This window comes from Myxocyprinus asiaticus, chromosome 41 (genome assembly GCF_019703515.2).
Source record: "Myxocyprinus asiaticus isolate MX2 ecotype Aquarium Trade chromosome 41, UBuf_Myxa_2, whole genome shotgun sequence".
Lineage (NCBI taxonomy): Eukaryota > Metazoa > Chordata > Actinopteri > Cypriniformes > Catostomidae > Myxocyprinus > Myxocyprinus asiaticus.
In genome coordinates, this window is record NC_059384.1 from 4,078,239 (window position 1) to 4,106,205 (window position 27,967).

At 38.1% G+C, this 27,967-nt stretch overlaps 2 gene segments (V, D, J or C); both read left to right on the plus strand.

Moving 5' to 3' along the window:
• The window catches only part of LOC127431727 (Ig kappa chain V-III region MOPC 63-like), a 58,233-nt gene extending 42,681 nt beyond the window's left edge, over positions 1 to 15,552 (plus strand). The window contains 2 exon segments of the V gene segment in view: positions 14,128 to 14,165; positions 15,081 to 15,552. Of these exon segments, the coding sequence occupies positions 14,128 to 14,165; positions 15,081 to 15,397 (355 nt within the window).
• Positions 1 to 27,967, plus strand: part of LOC127431741 (Ig kappa-b4 chain C region-like) — a 59,632-nt gene that overhangs the window by 20,673 nt on the left and 10,992 nt on the right. The window contains exon 2 of the C gene segment in view: positions 27,592 to 27,625.

Genomic DNA, 27,967 nt, shown 5'->3' on the forward strand with positions numbered 1-27,967 from the left:
CGACTCCAAAGCTGGAGTCGAATCCTTTCAGGAAAACCGGTTGATTTGTATTCGCAATCACACAAACCCTTCAAATATCTGCTTTCCAGACCTCTAATGTTTGACAATATTTTTACTTTGGATTAAAATCAAGGAACATGCCAAATTTGTGACATTAAATTGGCAAATAAAAACAACATTCCTGATTCCTGATGAAGTCTGCAACAAGGAGATGGCAGAGATGAGTCAGTTTCCCAGTTCACATCAATAAATCTGTGTGTTAAAGTTTAAATAATCAATGTGCTGCATTATAAAAGTGAGAATGTAACGCTTCTCTACTCGTTCGTTTTAAAACCCTTTACACTAATTTTTTTAAGTAGCCTACATTTTACACACTTTTACATTAAAATAATTTCATGTAATCAAATTAAAAACAATTATATATATTTTTTAAATTGTATGAAATAAACCAGTACAACAGTCTGGATTTTTAAATAAAACTGAAGTGTATTGTTTGGACATTTTATTCAGTGTACAAACGGTAGTGGACAGTTACTGTACATTCTAATATAAACCTCTTTCTAAACATGAACTCATGAGAGGAAACAGAAAATTTCAGTGTAGGTTAAATGGTGTTTTTAAGATTATTTGCGGTAGTTCTTCGAAATACAGCCTCAAATTTCCCTCAAATTTATCTCATGGGATTGAAGCTTACATTCTAATTTAATTTTAGAATGGATAGTAAATCTCATTTATGCTATTAAAAGTAGTGCAAAGAATGCTAGTGAGCTGTTTATTTTGAGATTTAACTTTACCCCGTTTTTTTCGGAATCGACTCTTAAAACCAGGAACCAGAATTGGAATCGATTCCCAAATTTCTGGAATCAAACAGCCCTAAATCTGCCTCCATGACAAAAAAACATGCGTGCACACACATTTTTTCCAGCGCGTGCATTGGCTCAGAGCCCCACCTGAAAATTTAGGCCCCTGCCGCCACTGGTGTGAACACAGATTAACTCTGACAGTAATAATGTCCTGCATCTTCAGTCTGGACTCCACTGATGGTCAGAGTGAAATCACTATTAGATCCACTGCCACTGAATGAGAATCAGAATCAGCTTTATTGCCAAGTATGCTTACACATACAAGGAATTTGTCTTGGTGACAGGAGCTTCCAGTGCACAATACAATACAATTGAATAGAAAATAAAGTATATACAGAAGACAATATATATTTGCATAATATATATACATACATACACATACATACATATATACACATACACACACACACACACATACACACACATACATACATACACACATAAATATACTTTACTAAACACAAATCTGTTATATACAGCGCAAAGGAATATAATGGCAGAAGAGGTTGGATGTGTTTGATAAATATAAAAAGAGTAGACGGTGAATTGCACATAATTATTGCTCAATGGGGCAGTTTTAACTGTTCATGAGATGGATAGCCTGAGGGAAAAAACTGTTCCTGTGCCTGACGGTTCTGGTGCTCAGAGCTCTGAAGCGTCGGCCAGAAGGCAACAGTTCAAAAAGGTAGTGGGCTGGGTGAGTGGAGTCCACAGTGATTTTTCCAGCCTTTTTCCTCACTCTGGAAGTGTATAGTTCTTGAAGGGAGGGCAGGGGACAACCAATAATCCTCTCAGCAGTCCAAACTGTCCTTTGTAGTCTTCTGATATCCGATTTTGTATCTAAACCAAACCAGACAGTTATTGAAGTGCAGAGGACAGACCCAATGACTGCTGAGTAGAACTGTATCAGCAGTGCCTGTGGCAGGTTGAACTTCCTCAACTGGCAAAGGAAGTACAACCTCTGCTGGGTCTTTTTCACAGTGGAGTCATGTGGGTCTCCCTCTTCAGGTCCAGTGAGATTGTAGTGCCAAGGAACCTGAATGACTCCAATGTTGCCACAGTGCTGTTCAGAATGGTGAGGGGGGTCAGTGTTGGGGTGTTCCTCCTAAAGTCCACAGTCATCTGCACTGTTTTGAGCATGTTCAGCTCCAGGTTGTTTTGACTGCACCAGACGGCCAGCTGTTCAACCTCCCTTCTCTATGCTGATTCATCGTCATCTCGGATGAGGCCGATGACAGTGGTGTCGTCTGCAAACTTCAGGAGCTTGACAGAGGGGTCCATGGCGATGCAGTCATTGGTGTAGAGGGAGAAGAGTAGTGGGGAGAGCACACATCCCTGGGGGGCACCAGTGCTGGTTGTACAGGTACTGGAAGTGAATTTCCCCTGTCTCACAAACTGCTGCCTGTCTGTCAGAAAGCTGGTAATCCACTGACAGATTGATGTGGGAACAGAGAGCTGGTGCAGTTTAGTCTGAAGTATAGCTGGGATGAAGGTGTCGAAAGCCGAACGGAAGTCCTCAAAAAGGATCTAGATGGAGTTCCAGACTGGAGGGTGCATGTACAATATATGAGGATTTTAGGAGCTTCTCCAGGTTTCTGTAAGTACCAGCTCAAGAGATATACCACACTACTGTGCCGGTAGACAGTTTATTTTAACTTCTTGTCCTGGTTGAGCTGCTGTTGTTGAGGGACTCTGAGTGACTGTGATCTGTCCATTACAATCCGAAACACACAAAATATATTATTAAACAAGATACATTTTATTAACAAAGTATATTTGACAAATAAATTATCTATCATTTTAAAATAAACTCTACAAACTTTGAGCAAACACTGTGAGTTTCCAGATGAAGATGATGATGAAGGTCATTGTTGTTGTGTTGTGTGTTGATGAAGATTGTGTTGTGTTCTCAGTGATGAAGTGTTAAACTCACAGCACTATAAACACTCTCAGATCACTGAAGCATGTGCTGATTATGTAAAGACATGCAAAGGATCTTCAATAGTTTATACTGCTGTCAGTCTAATATTCACTGTAATTCTGTGTCATTAAACTCAATGAGTGAAAAACACTTCAACAGTTCTGGAAAATGTGCAGCAGAAATCAAGAGTAATGCAGAGAAGTCAATAATTCACCCAATGTCACTTGAGGAGATTTTGTTCATTCCTCCTCACAGATCTCCATCAGCTGTAAGATGTTTGAGGGGTTTCTTGTTTGTTCTGTCTGTGTTTAGTCCCTCTACTGCATTTCTATGAGGTTTACATCTGGACTTTGACGTGAATCATTTCATCACCTTCTAAGTGTTTTTGTGTCATTGTCATATTGTAGGTCCACATACAGGTAAACTTCTTTTAATCTTCAGTCTTTAGTCATATGAGTCTAAATTAAGTCAGCGTCTTTACTCGGGCCCCCTTGTACTGTGCAGTTTTGATGCAGTTTGAGAAAACTAAATCTGTCGTTGTGAGACGAGTAAAGAGCGCTGTTACATAAATCTACATTCTGAGTGTCATCCACACAAATGAACTAACTTACTAATTAGACGTCAGTCGATAGTGGATTTTGCAGATATCGATAACTAAGGTGATGGAAAAGGCTGATAACCGATTAATCGACCAGTTAATAAAAAAAAAAAATTAAAAAAAAGCTTTGGAGCATAACGATGGACTTTTAATTATAAAAAAGCCTGAAATACACCGGGACTCTTATTTTGAAATGTCTGTGCTTCCAGCTCACACAAACACACAAGAGAAACAAAACATGCACTCTCACATACATGTACAATGTATTACAATAGAAACTTGTTTTGTTTTGTTTACACTTTGCATTAATAATTGTGAATTCGTTTTGAGTCTTGGCTCTGTTACGTTGTTCTATATGTAAATATTAATCAAATTAAGTTTTTGTAGGTTTTGTCCACAGAGGAACACTGAGGAAATAATAATAATAATAATAATAATAATAATAATAATAATAATAATAATAATAATATATCGGCATCTATTGTGTCAATTTTTGCCAATAACCGATAGTTACAAAAAGCAACTATCGGCACTGATTAATGGGTAAAATAAATATATTGGTTGAACTCTATTACTAATTATTACACACAGGCCTATTATTTGAAAAATATCATATTTGAAGATTCTTGGCATTGAAAAGTTTGAAAACCCCTGTTTTTGAGAATAAATATACTGTGGAATTTTCTGATACACAAATATTTCTATACCTGTCATTCCAATTCAAACCCTAACTCTCAATTTATTACAAATTCACACTCATGATTTGAAATTGAGACAACTGTTAAATTCTCCGCAAGTCCTTGTCACTGGTCACAGTGTTAAACAATAAGATTCTTTAAAAAAAGAGCAGCTCGGACATTATGCTAAGTATCTCCTTTTGTGTTTAACGGAGGAAAGAAAATAATACAACATGACAGTGAATAAATGGCGATATAATTTTCATTTTTGGATGGACTATCCCTTTAACAGACATGTCCAATTATCCCTTTACACAGATTTTTGTTCAGATGTTTGACACTTACATTTTTCAGATTCTAGAACATTGGCTAATGTTTGCTGTCACTGGGTTAAACAGTAAAGCAGTTGAATAATTCTACTGTTTAAAGCAAAAGACAATGCTGTAATTTCATTACTGAATGTGAAATTATAAACATCGTTAATGAGACACTCATTAAGAAGAGGAAACATGTCATTGTTACACAGGTTGGTGTGTGTGTTTATTTGTGTGTGTGTGTGTGTGTTTGTGAGAGAGAGTTTATTCTTTAGGGGCTACTAGTCTCTATAGATATCTGTATGCAGTATGAATGCGATATGCGAGTGTAAAAAGTTATAACATGTAGAATGTTTCTAAGATACTTCTAAAGCTTGGGTTAGAGCAGGATGATGATTATAAAGTTTTGTAATGAGCGTGTAATCCACAACATATATCCTGACATTCATCCATCTGCTGGCTGCCAATCAAAACAAACTGAGAATGTGTGACATAAAGATTACATCATCATTGTTATGGTGTATTATACGTTTAGTCTTACTTTGTGTCTGTGTTAAAGAGAGAGGTAAGAGATCAGACTTTTTTTTTTTTTTTTTTAATCTTTGGGGAAACTGAATTTAGTTTTCTGTCTGACAGTCACACAGGCATACATACACTTTTCCTGTGTAGTATCAGTATTTTTTTGGTCAGACAGCCCTTGCTAGTAGCTGGATATTATGGTTCCAGAACTGTTCATCTGGCTCAGTTCAGAATATTACTGAGGTGTAACTTATTTAGGTTTGATGCATGAAAAAAATAAATGTTTTCTTTTTTTCATTTTTTATTATAATTATTTATGAAATGTGTTGAATTTAGGCTTATTCTTTGCACACAAGCCTTTGTGGTGTTTCAGAGTTGTAGTTATGACTCCAAATAAGCAAACTAGATTCCTGTAGCCCAACTCTGATAAATTGTATACCTTAGATGCAGTATAAGACGCATTGGGAAAGCATCTGGCAAATGAATTTTCCAAAAGAGAAAATTTGCTAGATGGATTTTTTTTAAATTAAAAAGAACTTCAACTTTTAACGCCCTGTCTAGCTTTTTTAGAGCAAGAACGCATTTGCTCTGAACGGGCCCCCCCCCCAAAAAAAATCCTGTAATTTATGGACTCAAGTGGGATTTTACTTCAATACATGTCAATATATTAATTTAAGTTAATGGTGATGGGTATCAGTTATATTTTGATGAAAGATTTGTAAGCCTGTGATTAGCTATGCTAGTTGACTTTCATCACAACAGGGACTAAAAGTGGTTCAAGAAACGAAAACTGAAAATGAACGATAAATGGTTTATCAGAGTACATTATTGGAGTTACACCACTTGCTGTTGCCCAAAAAAAATGGGGTTTCACTCTTTTAAATGGAACATGATGAGCATGTGCTTTGATTCTGAAGGCAACTGCTACATCACACAACTCTTTGCCTAATTGCACGTTGTAGATGTAGTCTTTCGTGACATGCTGCTGAAGACCTTTTTGGCAACTATATGCAGTGGCAAGAAAAGTATGTGAACCCTTTGGAATTTGCTGGTTTTCTACATTAATTGGTCATAAATTGTGATCTCATCTTCATCAAAGTCACAAGTATAGACAAACACAATGTGTTTAAGCTAACAACACACAAACAATTATAATCTTTCATGTCTTTTTTGATCACATCCCATTAAACATTCACAGTGCTGTGGAAAAAGTAAGTGAACCCTTGGATTTAATAACTGGTTGATCCTCCTTTGGCAGCAATAACCTCAAGCAAGTGTTTCCGGTAGCTGCAGATTAGACCTGCACAACGTTCAGAAGGAATTTTAGGACCATTCTTCTTTACAGAACTGCTTCAGCTCAGCCATATTCTTAGGATGTCTGGTGTGAACAGCTCTCTTGAGGTCATTCCACAGCATCTCTATTGGGTTAAGGTCTGGGTTCTGACTGGGACACTCCAAAAGATGGATTTTCTTTTCTTGTAGTCATTCTGTAGTGGATTTACTTTGATGTTTAGGGTCATTGTCCTGCTGCATCACCCAACTTCTTCTGAGCTCCAGCTGGCATACAGCCACCCTGACATTATCCTGTAGGATATCTTGATAAACTTGGGAATTCATTTTCCCCTCGATGATGGCAAGCTGTCCAGACCCGAAGGAGCAAAGCAGCCCCAAATCATGATGCTCCCTCCACCGTACTTCACCGTTGGGATGATGTTTTCATGTTGGTAGTGATGGGCAGTAGCTTTGCTACAAATAGCGAAGCTATTAGCTTAACTACATTTCAGAGAAGCGAAGTGGTAGCTTCGCTAGTTTTTAAATCAATTAGCTTTTCAGTAGCAAAGCTATATTTTTGACAAGGTTGCGGCGTAGCGTTGAGAAAAGCTACACCAGTACATCATGCCTTGTACCCGGTGTTTACTATCGCCAATTTTGAATCAAAACTAAAGATGTCCATCACAATTGAATTGCTCATCTGAGCCGGTTTTTTAAAATGAATGGGTAACTCATGATAGGAAAGCAGTCTGAATCGGTTCACAATTCAATCTGAATGCCTCAGAAAGCTGCTGAATCATTTGTGCGCGCTCTCACTTGCCAATAAACTCATGGAGTATTTTATAACACGGAAAATAAAAATAACGCTGGTTGCAGTGGATCTACAATCAATGGAAATGAAACCTGCAAATGCATCCTATCGTTTATCAGTGATAAAGAAGATCTTTATAAATTTCAACACATTTGCAGCTTGTAAACAAATTCTGCAGGTAAATATATTTTCCAACCAAAAGAGTATCAAAACACGTATTAGCCTACACGAAAACACATAAAAAGTACCATGACATTACCATGTTTTTTGGACATGTACCATTACCTGGACGCACTATGTTAATACAATGGTAGACTATATGAATATGGTAATCATATAGCGAAGAACCATGGTATTTTTTAATTACTTTGAAGCACCATGTAAATACAATAATATATGAATATTGTAATCATATATCAATTTACCATGGTAATAACATGGTATCCTTTGAAGTACTTTGAAGCACCATGCAAATACAGAATGGTACATAAATATGGTAATTATATGTTAAAGTCAGGGCCGTAGCTAGTGGGGTGAAATGTGGTAACGATTCTAGGGGCCCACAGGTCCAGGGGGGACCCACAACAACTTCTAAGCCATATATTTTTTATAGTAAAGGGGCCCAGAATACCTTGCTACAAAGTCCCATGGTATTACCATCTGATACCATCAGAAATCACATTGTTATTGCCCAGATGTGCTCACACACACACACACACACACACACACACACACACGAAATATGGCCTCTGATGATGCTTTTAGCTTAGCTTAACTAATATTTCTGTTGAGTAGTTTGTAGCTAAGCTTGCTACATTTTTGGAGTAGCTTGCCCAACACTGCATGTTGGTATGCGATCCCCTTTTTTACACCATACTTAGTGCTGTGTGTTCTTCACAAGCAATTCAACCGTAGTTTCATCTGTCCACAAAACATTTTCCCAGTAGCGTTGTGGAGTGTCAAGGCTGTCTTTGGCAAACTTCAGGTGCGCAGTAATGTTTTGTTGGGAAGCAGTGGCTTCCTTCATGTTGTCCTGCCATTGACACCATGCCTGTTTAATGTTTTCCGTATAGTAGACACATGAACAGAGATGTTAACCAGCTCCAATGATTCCCTCAAGTCGTTTAGCTGATTTATTTATTTATTTATTTATTTTACCTCATTGAGCATTCTGCGGTATGCCCTTTGAGTCATCTTGGCTGCACGTCCACGTCTAGGGAGAGTAGCCACAGTACTAAATCATTTCCATTTATAGACAGTTTGTCTAACTGTCTGACAGATGAATAACTAAGTTCTTCAAGATAACATTTTAACCCTTTCCAGCTTCATGCAAAGCAACAATTCTTGATCGTAGGTCTTCTGAGATCTTTTTCTGCGAGACATGGTCCACGTCAGCAGATGCTTCTTGTGAATAGCAAACGTAAAATGTTTGAGTGCTTTTTATAAGTCAAAGTAGCTCTAACCCACACCTCCAATCTCGTTTCATTAATTGGATGCCAGGTTTGCCAACTCCTGACTCTAATTAGCTTTTGTTGATGTATTTAGAGAAGGGGTTCACATACTTTTTACAACCTACACTGTAAATGTTTGAATGATGTATTCAATATGTACAAGAACAATACAATAATTTTTGTGTTATTAGTTAAAACAGAATGTGTTTGTTCATTATTGTAACTTAGATGAAGTTCAAAATGGCTTTTAAGACAAATTTATACATAAATGCAGGTAATTCCAAAGGGGTTCACATACTTTATCTTGCCACTGTATAATTACTACACATACATGCACGATTAATCCAAATGCAAGGAAAAATATCGAGGTTAAAAGTACATTTCTCAGTTGTTTCCAAGTCTTCACTGAATTATTGTGAGATATGATGCATCATGAAATAATATAATTCAGATGTATATTTTAAATATTTGTAGGGATATATATATATATATATATATATATATATATATATATATATATATATATATATATATATATATAATATAAAGAATGCATTTATTGAAATGACTTTTTATTTTTATTTTTATCTAGGCTAGTGTATACTTTGCTTGTTATGATTCTATGCTGCTAATTCCCCCACATGGGACAAAAAATGATTGTTTATTTTCACTTATTTTGGGTGAGGCAAGTCCCTTATTTTGGGCTTGCTTTTCTTGCAAGATCTGGCAACACTGCAACTGGTATATCACCCAATTTTAGCACAGAGTACTGTCATTTAAAATAATGCTAGCCAATGCTAAGCTAGTTAAGCTAAGCCAATGATACAGTAAGTTACTCTCATTTATTATTGATTAAACTGTTTTACGTTTATACAAGTTTGTATAAGTTTATATAAGAACATTTTTCATATTAGTCCCAAACCATAAAAGAATCATCTATTAATCATAATTGTACTAGTATAAACATATTAATTACATAATCATAACTCATATTAATGATATATGAGAAATGTGTTGATTTGTCCTTTTCTATGTTTCTTTACTCTTGAATCTATTTTTACACTGTCCCAATGAACCCCACAACCTGTACAACCCCACAAATACATAGCATAACTTTAATAATTTATTGACAAAAGTCAGTAAATATTTTGTGACATTAAATGTTATTTGTTTTGTTTTTTTAACCTAAGAACTAGTGTTCGTTCCACCAAAGACATTCGACAAAGTATAAACAGTAGCCGATGCCAACCAAACCCGGTCTCCCCTATTTTACCTGTAAAGCACTTTGGTCAAATTCTGTTTTTCTTTTTAAATGTGCTATAGAAATATGTTCATAATTAATAATAATTCAAATGCATTTAACTTAACGCATAATGTAATGAATAAATCTTTAATACTGTGACAATGAGGGAGGGAGTCTAAAGGTGCATCCCAAACCGCACACTTCTGCACTATTTTATGTCATATTGTAGTGTAAGTAGTGCGAGTAGTATGTTTACACTGAAAATGCAACAAAAAGAAGTGTACTTTGAGAACACGGATGATGCACTTTTTCAACCGTCAAAACGGAGTGTGGAATGTTGGCAGAGGAGGGCAGAGTAGCCAAAAACTGTACTCAAGTAAAAGTACAATTACTCAAGTAGAAGTAAAACTACTAACATAAATAATTACTTGAGTAAGAGAACTCAAGTATCCAATTAAAAGAGTCCTCAAGTAGTGAGTAACTCGTTACTTTCACAAATTACATAATGGACATTAACTCCCACATATTCCATTACATAATGCACATTTAACACGTATTACAGAATGTGACGAGGAGGAGGGTGTGGCCGGGCCGTGATGGAGCACGGCCGGCGCTCAATCAGCTGATCAGCGGGAGAGCGAGATGAGGGGCGGCCGGAGACGCCGGTTCGAGAGAGAGACACACGCGGATGTTTGTTATGTTGGTTTTATGTTGAGTTTTACATTAATCTTTATGTTGACTGTAACAGGTAAAGGTTGGGCAGGGAGGAGGCAGGAACCAGATGAACAGTCAACATAAACATCCATCCATCCATCCATCCATCCATCGAGTGAGACTCCTGGAGCCAAATGTTTTCAGTCCAAGACCACAAAAGCCCAGCCACTTTCTGCTCAAGCTGTTTGAGGCCACGTCCACACTGTTTTTTATTTATTTTTATTTTGTTTTGTTTTTTAACCATGGATGGTATATAACCTGCCCCAATGGAGCCCAGTTAAAGTTCAGTCTATTATCTTGAGATTTAAGGTGTCTCTTCTGATCAGGGATCTGCCTGAATGGAGATTCCTGTGGTGGACACCATGCTGAAGGCAAATGTGCTAACTTCTCTATCTAGTTGACTTCTGTGGTTCTTGATAAAGTCCCTTAAGGTCTGACACTGTTTAAGTCTCTCCAAACTCATGATGTTCTGCTGTGGCTCCTCAAACCTTTCATAGATCAATATCATGCACTGACAGGAAGCTTCTTCATGAGTAGAAGTTACCCCACGTTCATTTTAAAGAATATGGATCTTAAAGAAAGTACATTCTGAAATCGAAAGGTGCAGGACGTAGTCGGCAAAGGAAAAAATATAGAATAAAAACAGGACTGAACCGTGGATTCAAAACGAGTTTGATCTACTTCATCTGTTTGGTTCAGGCCAGATGGACCGGGGATCTCTTCCACAGGAAACTGGCTTTCATCATCATTTTTCCTCCAGTGACTTATTGCAATGTAACACAAAAGTCAACTTATCTTCTGTTTTACTGTATGGTCTGAAATATAACAAGCTCATGTAAACTGAAATCAATTAACTTGAGCTCTAAGCTGCATGACCACTTTTATATAATGCAGCAAAATATTCTGAAACAACATTCAAAAGGAGCACAGGCTTTAAAATTCTGGATGAATGTAGGAATGGAGATCTCTGTGGTTGACACTATGGTGAAGGCATTGTTTGCAGCATCAGCTTGTGTCAACTTCTCATCTAGTTGACCTCTGTGGTTCTTGATAAGTGCCTTTTTTAAGGTCTGAAATGGTTCCAGTTTCTCCAGTCATGTGCTGATCTGGTTCCTCAAACCACTCATACAGTTCTATGATAATGGAGCTTGTATAAAAGACTTTTTCATTAGCAGCGTCTGGTTCACTGTATGACGTGATAGTAAATGTGTCTCTGAGATGAACAGATTTCACTGCAGGTGTTTGAGTGACTGTCACTGAACCTCTTGATTCTACAGAAGGACAAAATATTAATATTAGTAAAAGTTCAGACAAACTGGTTTCCTTTTCGGTGGGAAATAATTTCTAGCACAATTTATACCAGACCAGCATCAAAGATTGTCAAAAGCAAAAAGCACAGTGACTGACTAGTTATTTATCAACATACACAGTTTGAATGCTGAAGTAATCTAACTAAACAGATTCAAATCCTCGCCGACACAGAGAGAGACTGGCTATACACTTGTCATTATATTCACAGTTCACACAAACCTTTGAGGCATTTGTCTTCATTTTCAGATAATACTGGAACACTGTATTGGTTCAACTGCGTGTTCTTGTGTGTGGGTCCCTCTTTTTATGTGTCTGTTTAATCATTTGACAGTCTTTTATTGTTCATCTGCATTTAACAACATTACACAAGCACAATATGCCCTGTGTTTTATACCTTTTTAAAGCAGCATATTGCATTTGACATTATGTGACTTGAAGAGGTAAGGGTTAAAGTTATTTCCTCATGCCCAATAATAGGATACAAAGCAACATTTGTTCATTATTCTACTTTATCTAATTCTGCTGACTTTATAACTGATCTTCGATATCAATGTTGTCTTACTGTGAATATATTCAAATTTCCCTCTTAAAAGAAGAATAACATGAAACCCACATAGGTTTTAAAACACAGTTATTTTACATAATAAGCTTGATAATATTGTTCAAACAGTATATTGTCATTCTAAGACTATCATATAAGTCATATAATTTAAGTTATAACTACTTAAATAAACATCTGGACTTGTGTATACCGGAACATATCCTTATTGTTCAACACGTGTCTACAAACAACACAGAATGGCAGTGACAGCAGCACGCCCTCATCCACTTTCATTCATTTCTGGCTTTTTTTAATCAGGTTCAGGGTCTTTTGTCAGATCAGTGATTTACACGTTTATCTATTAAAATGAATATCAGGTGCTAAAACTACAGCAAATTATATTCTCCAGAGACTCCAGCACTAGATGAATCTATTTGAATACCTGAACAACATGAATGTGACATCACCTCTCACTTTATATGAGCCTGTCCAATTGAGGGGGTGAAACAAGTCAAATGTTTAATGTTATGAATTACATTAAAATATGACATCTGTGAAAACAAATGTTTTATGTTTGCATGATGCTGTATTCACATGGATAGGGGTCAGTAAAGTTTAAGACTAGTGTCATATCAGCCAGTAAAACATAAACCCAAAATGACTGAATTTATAATAAAATGTGTCATCCAGTTTCATATGTAGTGTTGAGTGTGAAATATAAAAATCAAAAACTTTGTGTCCATGTCAATTTATAATGTAACATTCAGAGAAACTGTTTCTGTATCAGTAGTTCCTCTTTCACTGAAGGAGATTTTTGTACGACTCTTTATCACTGTGTGAACACCCAGTCACTACTGAATAAGTATTGGACATTGTGAACACTCTGACAGTAATAATGTCCTTCATCTTCAGTCTGGACTCCACTGATGGTCAAAGTGAAATCACTATTAGATCCACTGAATCTAGATGGAGTTCCAGACTGCAGGTGGTTTGTATAATATATGAGGAGTTTAGGAGCTTCTCCAGGTTTCTGTAAGTACCAGCTCAAGAGGTATCCCACACTACTGGACCGGTACACATCCCTGCTGGTTTTACAGTTTATTTTAACTTGTTGTCCTGGTTGAGCTGCTGTTGTTGAGGGACTCTGAGTGACTGTGATCTGTCCATTACACTCTGAAACACATAATAAAATAAACAGAACGTTTCAATATTATTTCAAAAGACCTTTTTGAAACTTTAAATAATAATAAAAAACTTTATACAATTCAATTTACTTTATTTTTGTGAAATGCACTGAAATAGATTCTCACCAGCAATGAAAAGCAGTAGAGAGCAGATAATGAGAGCGTGTGCTGTCATCTTTACTGTGAATGAGTGAGAACTGAAGGAACAGTGATGTTGGTTTGACAGTCCTGACTAACAGACAGTCTGATATTGTGCTTTAATCAGAGGGGTGGGACACACATTCAAAACTGTTTCCTCTCACCAGAAAATGTGACCGTTACAGCAGAACAGCAGAAATAAGAAACAATTACATGTCAAATTACATTCATACATTTCAATCTTTATCTTTTAGTTATTAATTCCAGTTGCTTGAAATTCTAATGATTTTTGCTCATTGTGGATATCTCATGAGCATTCAGTAGATCAAAGTAAATCAAATGAGTTGTAGAGTGGAGTTATTACATTGTAATAAACATGTTGTATATCATTTGGAATGTAATATGTATCTTTTTATTGTATTTTTTAAACAGTAGTTGATCACAATATGAAACGAATTATGTTTGAATGTGTGTTGTGTAAAGATGTGTTTGTGATCATGTGTTTAAAGTGCAGTTAGTGAAGCGCTCAGAGGTTTTTGTACAGCTGTTCTATTAGTTTGTATCACTGTGGTGGACTTTCAGCAGCGGCACCAGACTGGATGTTGGCAGTAAGTGAATCATCAAATCATCATTTTAATGTTATATGTGTTTTTATAATGTGGAATGTGTCAGTTTTATGTTGAATTGACACACATATGAGTTCAGTGATTTGTCTCACTTTAAAAAAAAAAAAAAAAAAAAACATTTCTGTCAAAAATATTGTTCTGTTTCCAACTCGTCACTAAACAAGAAAATGTTGCCTTTTATAATTTCAGGATTTTTATTTATATTTCTATATTTATTAATAATATCTGATTAGACAGATTGAATAATTTGGCTGTTTTTCAAGAAATGAAGGTGAACTTTAAAGACACTTAATTTACACTTTGTCAGCACATGTGAATTCGTTGCTCGTACAGAAGTGAGATGTTATTCAGTTTTTGTAGCTGTTAAATGGCTCTGTGTTTAAATTACTAACATTATCAAGAGTTCATAAAAATGCTCCTTCAATATGAAATGTTTCTTAATGTAATATGTAAGATATAAAGTTTTACTGTAGGAATTCTTTCACCAAATTAACTGTTAAAAGTTCATCATTGTACAGAATTTTCTGGGCAATGTCTTTTCATAGTTATTTCTTAATGTAGAAAGAGAAATTGATGAAGGAAAAATATTCTTCGGCTTTTGTGTAAGTCTGACTGCAATCATATAAAGATATGTGAACTTTATTAATAATTTCATCAAACCGTCAAACTGACATCATTTTGGTAATTCAGAGTCTTTGGGGGGAAAATGTTCTTTATATGAGCGAACAGATCAACATGAAGAAAAATCTTGCAGATTAATGTTGAAAGTTTTCAGATATATCTTTAAAGATCTTGTAAAAAAAAATATATGAAAAAAATATAATGTAATTTCTTTTGTTTCAATCTGGAGAAAGAAATCTTTTCTTCTTTTGAAGTTGTCTATTGTGTATTTGTCAGGCATCACTCGTCCTAAAGTGAGCGTCCTGCCGCCCTCCAGTGAAGAGATTTCCACAAAGAACACAGCAACACTGATGTGTGTGGCCAACAAGGGCTTCCCCTCAGACTGGAGCCTGAGCTGGAAGGTGGACGGGAGCAGCAGGTCTGAGAAGAGCAGTGCTGGGGTCCTGGAGAAGGACGGTCTGTACAGCTGGAGCAGCAGTCTGACTCTCTCTCAGGAGGAGTGGATGAAGGCGGTCACAGTGAGCTGTGAGGCCAAACAGAAAGACCAGCTGTCAGTCACTGGAGAAGTGAGGAGAGATCAGTGTTCTGAGTAGATCCTCTGGATTCTCTTCTGCTCTTCTCACTCATGTCTCACATGGAGACTAACAGTGGCCTTCTATTCACACAAGTATATGTGTGCTTTTGTCTTTCAGTGCTCATTCTCTCTTGTCATAATTCAATAAACAAATAAAAGATTCAATTATTTTAAGTTTCCTGTCTTTGTTTAAAAGTTGATTTATTTATATTATTTGTGTCATTTGTTTGTTCAGTTCACTCACATTTTATAAACAAACTTCACTCAATGAACCATGAAAACACCTGCAGAGACATTATGAAACAAGACTGTGCAGTCAAATTAGGAAACTCAAACATATGGTGTTCTCAGTACATGTAACCATTTATGAACAGATTTTGAAATATAAACATTCAGGATCCAGCATGATTCAGAATGTTTCAAAGATTATTTTGTGTCCTTTAATGAAAACAAGCAAATCTGATGTTTTGCACAAAGGAGTTAACATGTTTTTTTTGTTGTTGTTTTTTTTTAAGTGTTCATGGTATTACGATGGTGAACATATGCTGATGGAGCTGCTCTATTCTGAGAGGAACACAAGCACTCCAACCTGATGATGCAAATATTTGAACTCTTTCTTGTGTGAAATGAGACAGCTGAGTTTGACTAATGGAGAGATGAGCTTTGATCATATTCATCAGTTTACACTGAGTCTGATCTCAGCAGTCATACTGAATGTTTCATATTAATGTTTCAATCAGCTGTTCAAAACTCAATATCAAGGATTCTGTTTGCGTCACACACTTCTGATCTGTGTTTATAATCTCTGGAAACTTTCTTTATAACACTAAATGATTTTCTTGCAGTATGCAGTCTTTATATATTGTTTTTCATGAATCGGTTGTTTCTTTCATTTAGTTGTCAATCTTTAATGTTTGATTATGTTACAACAAACAGAAGTTGAGTAAATACTGTTTATGTATCATTTCTTTAATTTACTTTAGAAGGGAACTGATAACTTGCATTTTAACTTTTGTGTAAAAACTGATATACATTTTTATAATTATGAAAGTCAGTACTGTGTGATAGTGTGAGTGTGTGTGTGTGTGTGTGTGTGTGTGTGTGTGTGTGTGTGTGTGTGTGTGTGTGTGTGTGTGTGTGTGTGTAGTGTTTGTATGAGCAGCTGCAGTATCTGTCAGTGTATCAGTGCAGTCTGACTGACAGAGGTTTTTGTATGACTCTTTATCACTGTGTGAACACATGTTTACTGTTGATGTAGTGACCACTCAGACAGTAATAATGTCCTGCATCTTCAGTCTGGACTCCACTGATGGTCAGAATGAAATCACTATTAGATCCACTGCCACTAAATCTAGATGGAGTTCCAGACTGCAGTTTGTTGGCTTGAGAAACAACAAGTTTAGGAGGTTCTCCAGGTTTCTGTAAGTACCAGTTTAAGCGGTAGCCATGGCTGAAATCCAAGTACACGTTACTGCTGGTTTTACAGTTTATTTTAACTTCTTGTCCTGGTTGAGCTGCTGTTATTGAGGGACTCTGAGTAACTGTGATCTATCCTAAACACCCTTAAAACACAAGAACATTTTAAATGTAAAGACCTTTTTAGTGACAAATGCATTTAAAAATGAAAGACTATTCCAACCTTGAGCAAACAATGTGAGTGTCCAAAAACAGATGCTGATGAAAGTCATTCTTGTTGTTGTATGTTCAGTTATAATGAAGAGGAGTTCTCAGTGATGAAGTGTTAAACTCACAGCACTATAAACACTCTCAGATCCCTGAAGCATGTGCTGATTATGCAAAGACATGCAAAGGATCTTCAACAGTTTATACGACTGTCAGTTTAATTTACTTTATGATCCTGTGTCATTTAACTCACTGACTTAGAAACCAAGGACTAAAAACTAAATGTTTTTCATTTTGAGCAGAAATGTCATGGTTACATGTGTAACCTCCGTTCCCTGATGGAGGGAACAAGACATTGTGTCAATGTAGTGACACTAGGTGTCACTCTTGGGAGCCCGAGACACCTCTGGTCTTTGATAAAGGCCAATGAAAATTGGCGAGTGGTATTTGCATGCCACTCCCCCGGACATACGGGTATAAAAGGAGCTGGTATGCAACCACTCATTCAGGTTTTATGCTGAGGAGCCGATATAAGGTCCGGCCATTTCAGCGGGTAGTTCAGCGTTGTGGCAGGAGGGACACAACGTCTCGTTCCCTCCATCAGGGAACGGAGGTTACACAAGTAACCATGACGTTCCCTATCTGTCACTCACTCGACTTTGTGTCGATGTAGTGACACTAGGGGTCTCTATATGAAACACCACAATTGGCTGAACTGTGTTACGTAAATTGGCGGTGTGTGGTGGGCAGACTACTGTGTGCCTCATAGCCAGCACACCAGGTCGACACGTAACCTCCCCCAACATAGTTATGAGTGTCGAACAGCCCTTTTTGGGGACAAGTCAACTACCCAAAAGATAGAGACAGGCTTAACCAAGTCGTGGCCTCTTTTCCCCATCTTTTTTTCCACTACCTAAAAAAGAAGGGGGATTATCCGAATGGGTCGCCAGGTCTAGTCGGGGGGTGTCCCTCCCAAGGGGAAAACAGCGCGGAGACCACACCTCGCCCAAAGAGAGGGGGGATATTTAAGTGGAAAAATACGTCACATGGTCTTTCCAACCATGTGGAGAGTCTTCATGGTATATCCTGCCCAGTGGGGGAGGAGTTACTACAAACATGGAGACTGGGGCAGAGGGGCTCTGCCCAAGGAAAACGCAGTTTGCCAACAGGGAAACGAACTAGTGGAAGATATTTATCACATGGGGTTAGCCTTACAGGGAACCGCCACATGCGGAGCACCTACCCCAGAGCAGGACTCTCAGTTGGCACGTGTACTGGGCCGGAAGTGAGTCTCTCCAAAAACTCGACTGCCACAGGGCTCGGAGGAAGTCAACCAGGGAACAAAGTTTGTCCCAGGAGCCTCTGAAAAAGTTTCAGTGGAACCGCTGTTCTCTGTTTGAACGCCTTCAAACAGGCCAGCACCGACTGGGCGCACTCGTTCGTAAGACGCGCCGTCAAGGAGACTGAGTCCAACTCCAATCCGAGAAAAGAGATGCTCTGAACCGGGAGGAGCTTGCTCTTTTCCCAGTTGACCCGAAGCCCTAGTCAGCTGAGGTGTGAGAGCACCAGGTCCCTGTGTGCGCACAACATGTCTCGAGAGTGAGCTAGGATTAGCCAGTCATCGAGATAGTTGAGAATGCGAATGCCCACCTCCCTTAACGGGGCAAGGTCAGCCTCTGCGATCTTCGTAAAGATGCGAGGAGACAGGGACAGGCCGAAAGGGAGGACTTTGTACTGATACGCCTGACCCTCAAACGCGAACCGCAGGAAGGGTCTGTGTAGAGGAAGGATCGAGACGTGGAAGTATGCATCCTTCAGGTCTACTGCCGCGAACCAACCTTGATGCCGGACCCTCGCCAGAATGCGTTTTTGCGTCAGCATCTTGAACGGGAGTCTGTGTAAAGCCCGGTTCAGTACTCGCAGGTCCAAGATTGGCCGCAACCCACCGCCTTTTTTCGGTACGATGAAGTAGGGGCTGTAAAACCCTTTCTTCATCTTGGCTGGAAGGACAGGTTCTATCGCGTCCTTCCGTAGGAGGGTAGCGATCTCCGCGTGCAGGGTGGCAGTGTTTTCACCCTTGACCAAGGTGAAGTGAATACCGCTGAGGCTTCTGCGTCCGACTGGACAAGCCCACTCTCCGATGCTGCACTCGAGAGCTCATCATCTTCACGGGCTCCGAACAAGAAGCCAGACTCGCCATCAGACGAGCCGGCGAACTCATCCGGAAGCCCGATTGGGGCAGACGAGCGTGCTGGGGAATGGGAGGTCTGCGGGGTGATACCCGGCGGAGGCGATCCCATTGGAGCCCCCAAATCGCCCCCAGTGCTAGCCGCGCTGGCCTCATACCCGTAGGTAGAAGGACCAAGGCGGGGAGCTGCTGGGGTGGTATGAAAGCAAGCTGCGACCGCAACGTTGCCATGGTCATGTTCTCGCAGTGAGAACATGAACCATTCACAAACGCTTCCTTCATGTGGGTCGTGCCCAGACACGAAAGACAGCGATCATGACCATCCGAAGTTGAATAGATAACGACCACAACCAGGAATAACACACAATCGGAAAGGCATCTTTAAAAAGCCGCGTCTTTAAAAAGACGTTCCGTGTGCGCTCTTTTAGAGAAATATATACTGTTTTAGAGGGGAAAAAGATCTTTCAGAAAATATACTCTCTAGTTTTTCTGCCGAAGCACCCAGGGGCGTTCTCTGCAGTGCACCAGTGCAGAGGAGGGAGAAGCCGCTGAAATGCGTCGTCAGATCCAGCAGAGGTGAATGAACAGTAGTATTCAGCTCAGTGAGCATGACCGTTCAGCTCCGAAGAGAAAATCTGAATGAGTGGTTGCATACCAGCTCCTTTTATACCAGTATGTCCGGGGGAGTGGCATGCAAATACCACTCGCCAGTTTTCATTGGCCTTTTATCAAAGACCAGAGGTGTCTCGGGCTCCCAAGAGTGACCCCTAGTGTCACTACATCGACACAACGTCGAGTGAGTGACAGATAGGGAACAGTACTTTTTTTTTTTTTTTTGTGGTTCCGGCATTCCGTGGTTAGATCAAAATAAAATAATGGTTAATAATGTTCTTGTTAAAATGACAGTACTCTGAGATAAGGGTGGGTCACAGTTGGAGTGTTGCCAGATCTCGCAAAAAAACAAGGTACTTGGTAGCCTGTTGGAAATCCCACGGCCCGCGGGCGGGTCGTCGCATTGTTAAGTAAAATTTTGCGATGTACACAACTGCTGTGTGTAGTTTGGTACACATGCCACATATCTTTGGAAAGCTAAGATTCTTGTGATTCTATTGATGTAAACCATTTCAAGATACAATCACAACAGTAGGTAAAATCAACGTCTTTGTCAGACCACCAACATATAAACAAACAATAACAAAATTGAGGCAACTCACCTATGAAGCCTCATAGTAGTCCACTGATCCATAACATCCCAACAAAAATGGTCTTGTTACATTGGCAAAGGACCAAATAATCCAATCAAGTAAAATATTTAGTCCAAAACACATTATTACATCAATAAATTCCCACTGACTCTTGTTGCATCATTTCAAAGTATCCAGCAGATGTACCTAATCTTTCACGTATTCTCCGTCATAACTTCAGTTCACATGTAAACATTTCTGATATCTTGGTATCAAAATGGCTGCTGCACTCTGACCTTTCGATTGACACCTCATTTGACCAATAGGTGCTTCCATGTCCTGTCCATAGCCTTCAATAGCCAACGAGAGTCTGCATCAAATGGAAGTGCCTGCCCCTTTTCCTTGGTATAAAGATCGAGCCAATTGCAACCGATTGTGTGGATGGCTTGCACATCGTATAGCCAATGAAATTCTGAAAACAATGATATGTGGCTTTAGTAGGAAGTTTCAAATCTACAACTAAGAAGTCTGTGCGTAAAGCTGGACAACCACTGCCAAGTGTTTTGTGCTTCCGTGCGCAAAAGTTGAAAGTGTAGTTTTGTGACTGTTGATGCTTCTGGAAGGAGAATTATGGCAAAACGGACGAGAAAACCAAACTATTCGCTCCAAGATGTGCTGGAAGAATGTAATCAGTGTGAAAGCAACGAGTCTGGGGATGGAGTTTCAGAAGTAAATATTGATGAATCATATATTGACTCCGAGGCAGAGGCAATGTTTCTGGAGGGAGCAGACATTACTCTCGACAATTAAGTATTTTCTTATATTATATAACATATATTATTGCATATTCCGCATAAATAAGCTTTTAGTTTTTAGTTAAAGGAGAGGTACCTATGCACTAGAAGGCATTCACAGAGACCCTTGCTGAGGAGCTGGCAGAGTTGGGGTCTCATCCCACAGCCAGACCCATATCTCCTGCTCCACATAGAGCACATCACAGGTCAGTGCATATCAGTGGACTCAGCACTTACTGGTCGACTGAAGTGCAGGCAGTGACATGCAAAGACACCAGTGAAGTGGTCCTCCTGTGATGTGCCTTTGTGCTTTGTCCACAAACGTGACTGCTACAATGACTGCCATGTTGCCAAAAACCTGTAAAAGGTATAATTGTATGTATATATGTTGTGTAAAAAAGTATGTAAATAGTTTGGTGTGTATTTCTTATATAAACTGCTTTTCCACTATAGCACTTGTTTTGACTCTTTTATATGCAAAAAAGTTTCGTTTCAAAAAGGGGAAAAAAGCACTCTAATGTGTTTATGCTTCAGTTACTCAGTGTCAGCAATACTTATAGTGGATCTGGAGCCCAAAATTATGACTGTACGTTAAAGCGTTCCAAAGTTATCCTAGGTATGTGGCCATGGTTACCAAGGGTCCTTTGGAGTATCCAAAAGGCACTTTTGGAAAACACCTGGACATACCCTTAGAAAAACGTGTAAAATATTAATTTTCTGTAGTATTGCTATAAAATTTGAACTTGGACTAGGTAAGGCTTCATGTTGTGGTCCCATTGTGTTTTCCAGCTAATAGCTCCCAGTTATAGTCATCTGCAGGCATCTGTATGCAAAAAAAAAATAAAAATAAAAAAAAACTTTTCATTAGGAGATGCTGTTTGGTCCACTGCCCTAGATAAGGTATCTGCTGTGTACATTAGCTTTCCTGGTGTGTAAGACACAGTCAGAGCATATCGTTGCAGTTTTATCATCATTCTTGGGATTCTCAGCGGGCAATCATTAAGAGGCTTTGTGAACAATGCAATCAATGGTTTATGATTAGTCTCTATTCTGACAGACTGTCCTGCCACAAACTGGTGAAATCTCTCACAAGCAAATTTGATACTGAGCAGCTCTTTTTCTATTTGAGCATATCTGCTCCAGACATCGAGGGTGACGCAATCGGTTTCCAGTTGTCATCGTAGATTTGAAGAAAAACTGCTCCCAGGCCTGTTTGCGAGGCATCTGATGAGATTTTGATAGGTCAAAATAAATAAAATCTCAGGACAGGTACCTGGGTAAGTACTGTCTTTAGAAGTTGCCAAGTTACTTCCTGTTCATGATTCCGTTGCCACTCATTTCTTTTTTCTGTTAGCCACCTCAGTGTGGCTGTCTTCTCCAAGAGATTGGGAATGAATTAGCTCATGTAGTTAATCATGCCCATAAATCTCTGAATATCTTTTTTGCACTGTGGTTTTTGCATGTTTTCAATGGCTGAAACTTTCATGGGGTCAGACCGAATTCCTTCACTGCTGATGATGTCACCCATAAACGTCAACTCTTTCACACCCAGCTGGCATATGTCTTTATTCAGCTTCAGATTTGCAAGACTTGTTGCTGCACAGCTCTTAATCTTGTGTCATGTTCCTGTTTTGAAGATCCAGAGATTATCATATCATCCATTGATCTGCCAACACCCTCGATATGTTCATAGATCATAATGGTTTTATGATACACCTCTGGTATGTCAGCTCCTGAGTAGCCAGTCACTTTCACTTTAGCAGGATGCAGTTTTGGTCTAGGTTTCAGTTTGTTAAATTCAGTGTCTGAGATTACATTCACTTGAGCTCCAGTGTCAAGTTTAAATGCAACTGTGCTGTCATTTACTTGCAATTGCATAACCCAATCTTTTTGTTAATTTCTATTTTCAGACAATGCATCAACATGGAATTCTTCCTGTTCATGTTCAATAACTGTGTTTACCTGGCTTTGTGTTAAATTTTTCCTACAGCAACGTGTGTAATGATTGCTTTTACCACAGTTGTTGCAGCTCTTTCCATAGGCTGGACACTTCCTCGCAGGATGCTGCGTTCCACAGCGATCACATGTCCTCTGCCGTTTATCAATTGTTGAGCCCCTCTTTCATTCTGTGCATGTTGCTTTCTTCGCCATACTCCTGTATGAAGTTTTTTCACTACATCCACAGCATAGCTTTCATTTATCAGTTTTTTTGTCCTGTGACTTTACAGTTTCCCCTGCCTTGCACAGTGCTAGAGCTCTCACCAGGTCCATATCCTGTTCCCTGAGCAGTCGTTCTCTTAATCCATTGTCAGGTATCCCGCACACAATCCTGTCTTTTATTAGTGAATCGGTTAACTCTCCAAACTCACACGTTTTACTCCTGTTTCTAAGTTCAATAGTTTCTCCGACTTTGTGTCATCCATCACATTTCTCTTAGGTATGCAGAACTCTTCAAACATATCCATTATTGGATGCAGTTTAAAATTGTCGCCCTCTGCACATGTGAAGTTGTTATAGACTTCAAGTGCCTCATCTCCCACCACGTGAAGAAAGAGCAATGCTCTAATTTTCTGACAAGTACAGGAGAAATCTCTGTTTAAATCGTCTCCAGCTCTCGGCTACGTTACCGGATAGTTGAAGTTGCTGGGGTGACTGCTAACCTTTAATTTCAGGAGTTTTCCTCAGCATTTTTCTTGCATCCAGCGAACCTTTTTTTCCCCGTCATTTCTGTATCTCTCATACAGGTTTTACTTTGCTTGGTGAAACTGTCCCCATTATATCATCATTTCTGAGACCATGTTTTGTCTTTTTTTACAGGTTCGATAATAACTCCACAACATGACTTGATGGGGAAATCAGCTTTTTTAATGAATACACTGCTATCCAGGATAGACTGACTCCAACCCTTGCACTGTGCCTGTGCCAACATCAACTCAGGTAAGGATGCCATTACTAGATGAAATAAACCTACTATCATTACAGGCTGCATGCTAGCCTGACTCAAAAAGAGCCCATCCTCATCTCTTTTCAACGTTCTGGTGCTGAGATGTGAGTGTTGCTATTCGGTTGCTAGGGCACTCTGGATGGTTGCTATGGCGTGACTAGGCAGTTGCCCAGGTGATTCTTAGTGGCTGCTTGCTAGCCCAAAAAGTGTGTCAAGTAATATTAAAAGTGCCAACCCTGAACTCTCTTTGAAATTCTGATATAGAGATATGATCCCACTGACCCCTTCTCAATGTTAAGTCTATGGGAGTTTTATTTATTATTTATTTCAATTTTGAAAAATGTGTTTATTTACATTTATTTGGGCCATTTATTAGAGCAGGACTTTAGCTCACATTTTATAAATACATTTCACTCAACGGACCATGAAATCACCTGCAGAGACATTATGAAACAAGATCATGTAGCCAAATTAGGAAACTCAGTCTCAGACACATAGTGTTCTCAGTTAATGTTGCATTTATTAACATATTTTGAAATATGCCTCTCCTGCATGTCTGAGAACGATAGTGAAACTGCTCCTATTTTGCATTTCAATACAAGAAAATTCATTAAAAATGATATTATCTGTTCTGCATAACTATTTTAGGTGAATTGAAATAACTTGAGAATGGCCAGACTGGTTCGAGCTGACAGAAAGGCTACTTTACATTTGTAGTAAGCAGAATAGCATCTCCGAATGCACAACATACCAAACCTTGAGACAGATGGGGTACAACAGCAGAAGTCTACGTTGGGCACTTTATTAATATGACCATAGTGTTTCTAATAAAGAGCTCGATGAATGTATATTGTTGTCTGTCTTCGTTGACAAATAGAGGTTCCCTGTCTAACAATCACGGTGGGCGATTTCAAAGAAGCCGCTCATAAAACATGACGCCATCCATAGCAACGAGGTCAACTGCACCTTAATCTTATTTTAAGATTTCCTTAGTAAAAACTTGCTCTAAGCAGTTTTGTGAATAGGTTTTAAGCAAAAACTCCTAGCTAGGATCTCTTTGGAGAACTCTTCGGAACTCCTATTACTGTCACAGAGAGACTCACAGAAGCAGAGATATGAACTCAATTGCAGGGTTTATTGAACAGGTGATTTGAAGTAGCAATGTAAACAACAGGTAAGATAATCCAGGAACAGAATGCGATGATAACAGTGAGTAAGATCCAAACAGGGTATATAGCAATGTACAGATAATCAGTAAACTCACATTAAGTCCTTTGATCCTTTCAGGAAACATAAACAGCACAGGATGGTCCAAACACAGGGGACATCACATGGGAATGCACAACACCAAACTAAGACGAGGAGGACATGGAACATAGTAAGTATCAAACAGGTAAGTATCAATGAACTGGAGAGTCTGTGGTTACAAGTATAACATAGACGAGAGGTCTGGAGTCTCTGAGATACTGATGTTGAGAACAGACAATGATTGTGAGTGAGAGCGGGGTTTTTATGCAGTCCTTGATTAACTATTACTGATGAGCAGGTGCATGTGATCAACACACAGGGGAGAGTGAGTGGTTTGTGTCGGCAGTGAGGGAGAGAGAGAGAGAGGGAGAGAGTCCCGTGGATCCATGACAATTACATTCAGAATATGAATACAGCTTTTGCATTAGCAGGTCAGTTTTGACCCAGTGGAATTCAAACATATAAATCATTCATAACCTGATGGTTTTCATCTTAAACAATATTTTTAGTCATTTAATAACTTCATACGTTGAAAAAAAAAAAAAAAAAAAAATATATATATATATATATATATATATATATATATATATATATATATATATATATATTTGGCATGTTAACTGACAAAAATAAATGTTATTTAATATGCCTTTTTTTATTACAAAATGTAGAAATTATTTGACATTTAAAAATATACATTAAATACAGACAAACTAGTGTGATACATGTGAAGACATATTTATCAACATTTATATGAAATTTTATTTGAATATAACGATATATAAAAGTTATATGAACATCTCATTTGAGAATTAATAGGAAATTAATTTAAATTACTACTAACTCATTACTGCTCAAAACAACACGGTAGTCAAAATTTATGAACCCAGAATATTCTTTTTCTGACACAACAACATTAAAAAAACATAAAAACAACTAATACAGCCCAACTATTCAACATCAATACTACTTTACTTTGTCTCTAAAATGTAAACCAAAAATTACCGAATTTATAATAAAATGTGTCGTCCAGTTTCATATGTAGTGTTGAGTGTGAAATATCAAAATCAAAAACTTTGTGTCCATGTCAATTTATAATGTAACATTCAGAGAAACTGTTTCTGTATCAGTAGTTCCTCTTTCACTGAAGGAGGTTTTTGTACGACTCTTTATCACTGTGTGAACACCCAGTCACTACTGATCCAGTAACCGCTCTGACAGTAATAATGTCCTGCATCTTCAGTCTGGACTCCACTGATGGTCAGAGTGAAATCACTATTAGATCCACTGAATCTAGATGGAGTTCCAGTATAGCGGCTTGTCGCAGCATATATGAGGAGTTTAGGAGCTTCTCCAGGTTTCTGTAAGTACCAGGCTAAGTGATTGCTATTATACACTCCACCGCTGATTTTACAGTTTATTTTAACTTCTTGTCCTGGTTGAGCTGTTACTGAGGGACTCTGATTGACTGTGATCTGTCCATTACACTCTGAAACACATAATAAAATAAAGAGAAATTTACAATATTATTTCAAAAGAGCTCATTGACACTTGAAATAATATTTTATATGTATATATATATATATATATATATATACAATTCAGTTTACTTTATATTTGTGAAATGCACTGAAATAGATTCTCACCAGCAATGAAAAGCAGTAGAGAGCAGATAATGAGAGCGTGTGCTGTCATCTTTACTGTGAATGAGTGAGAACTGAAGGAACAGTGATGTTGGTTTGACAGTCCTGACTAACAGACAGTCTGATATTGTGCTTTAATCAGAGGGGTGGGACACACATTCAAAACTGTTTCCTCTCACCAGAAAATGTGACCGTTACAGGAGAACAGCAGAAATAAGAAACAATTACATGTCAAATTACATTCATACATTTCAATCTTTATCTTTTAGTTATTAATTCCAAATGCTTGAAATTCGAATGATTTTTGCTCATTGTGGAAATCTCATGAGCATTCAGTAGATCAAAGTAAATCAAATGAGTTATAGAGTGGAGTTATTACATTGTAATAAACATGTTGTATATGATTTGGAATGTAATATGTATCTTTTTATTGTATTTTTTAAACAGTAGTTGATCACAATATGAAATGAATCATGTTTGAATGTGTGTTGTGTAAAGATGTGTTTGTGATCATGTGTTTAAAGTGCAGTTAGTGAAGCGCTCAGAGGTTTTTGTACTGCTGTTCTATTAGTTTGTATCACTGTGGTGGACTTTCAGCAGCGGCACCAGACTGGATGTTGGCAGTAAGTAAATCATCAAATCATCATTTTAATGTTATATGTGTTTTTATAATGTGGAATGTGTCAGTTTTATGTTGAATTGACACACATGAGTTCAGTGATTCGTCTCACTTTTTTTTTAAATTGGTGTTTCGGTCAAAAATATTGCTCTGTTTCCAACTAGTTACTGAACAATAAAATGTAGTCTTTTATAATTTCATGATTTTTATTTATATTTTTTCTTTATTAATAATATCTGATTAGACAGATTGAATAATTTGGAAGTTTTTCAAGAAATGAACGTGAACTTTAAAGACACTTAATTTTCACTTTGTCAGCACATGTGAATTCGTTGCTCGTACAGAA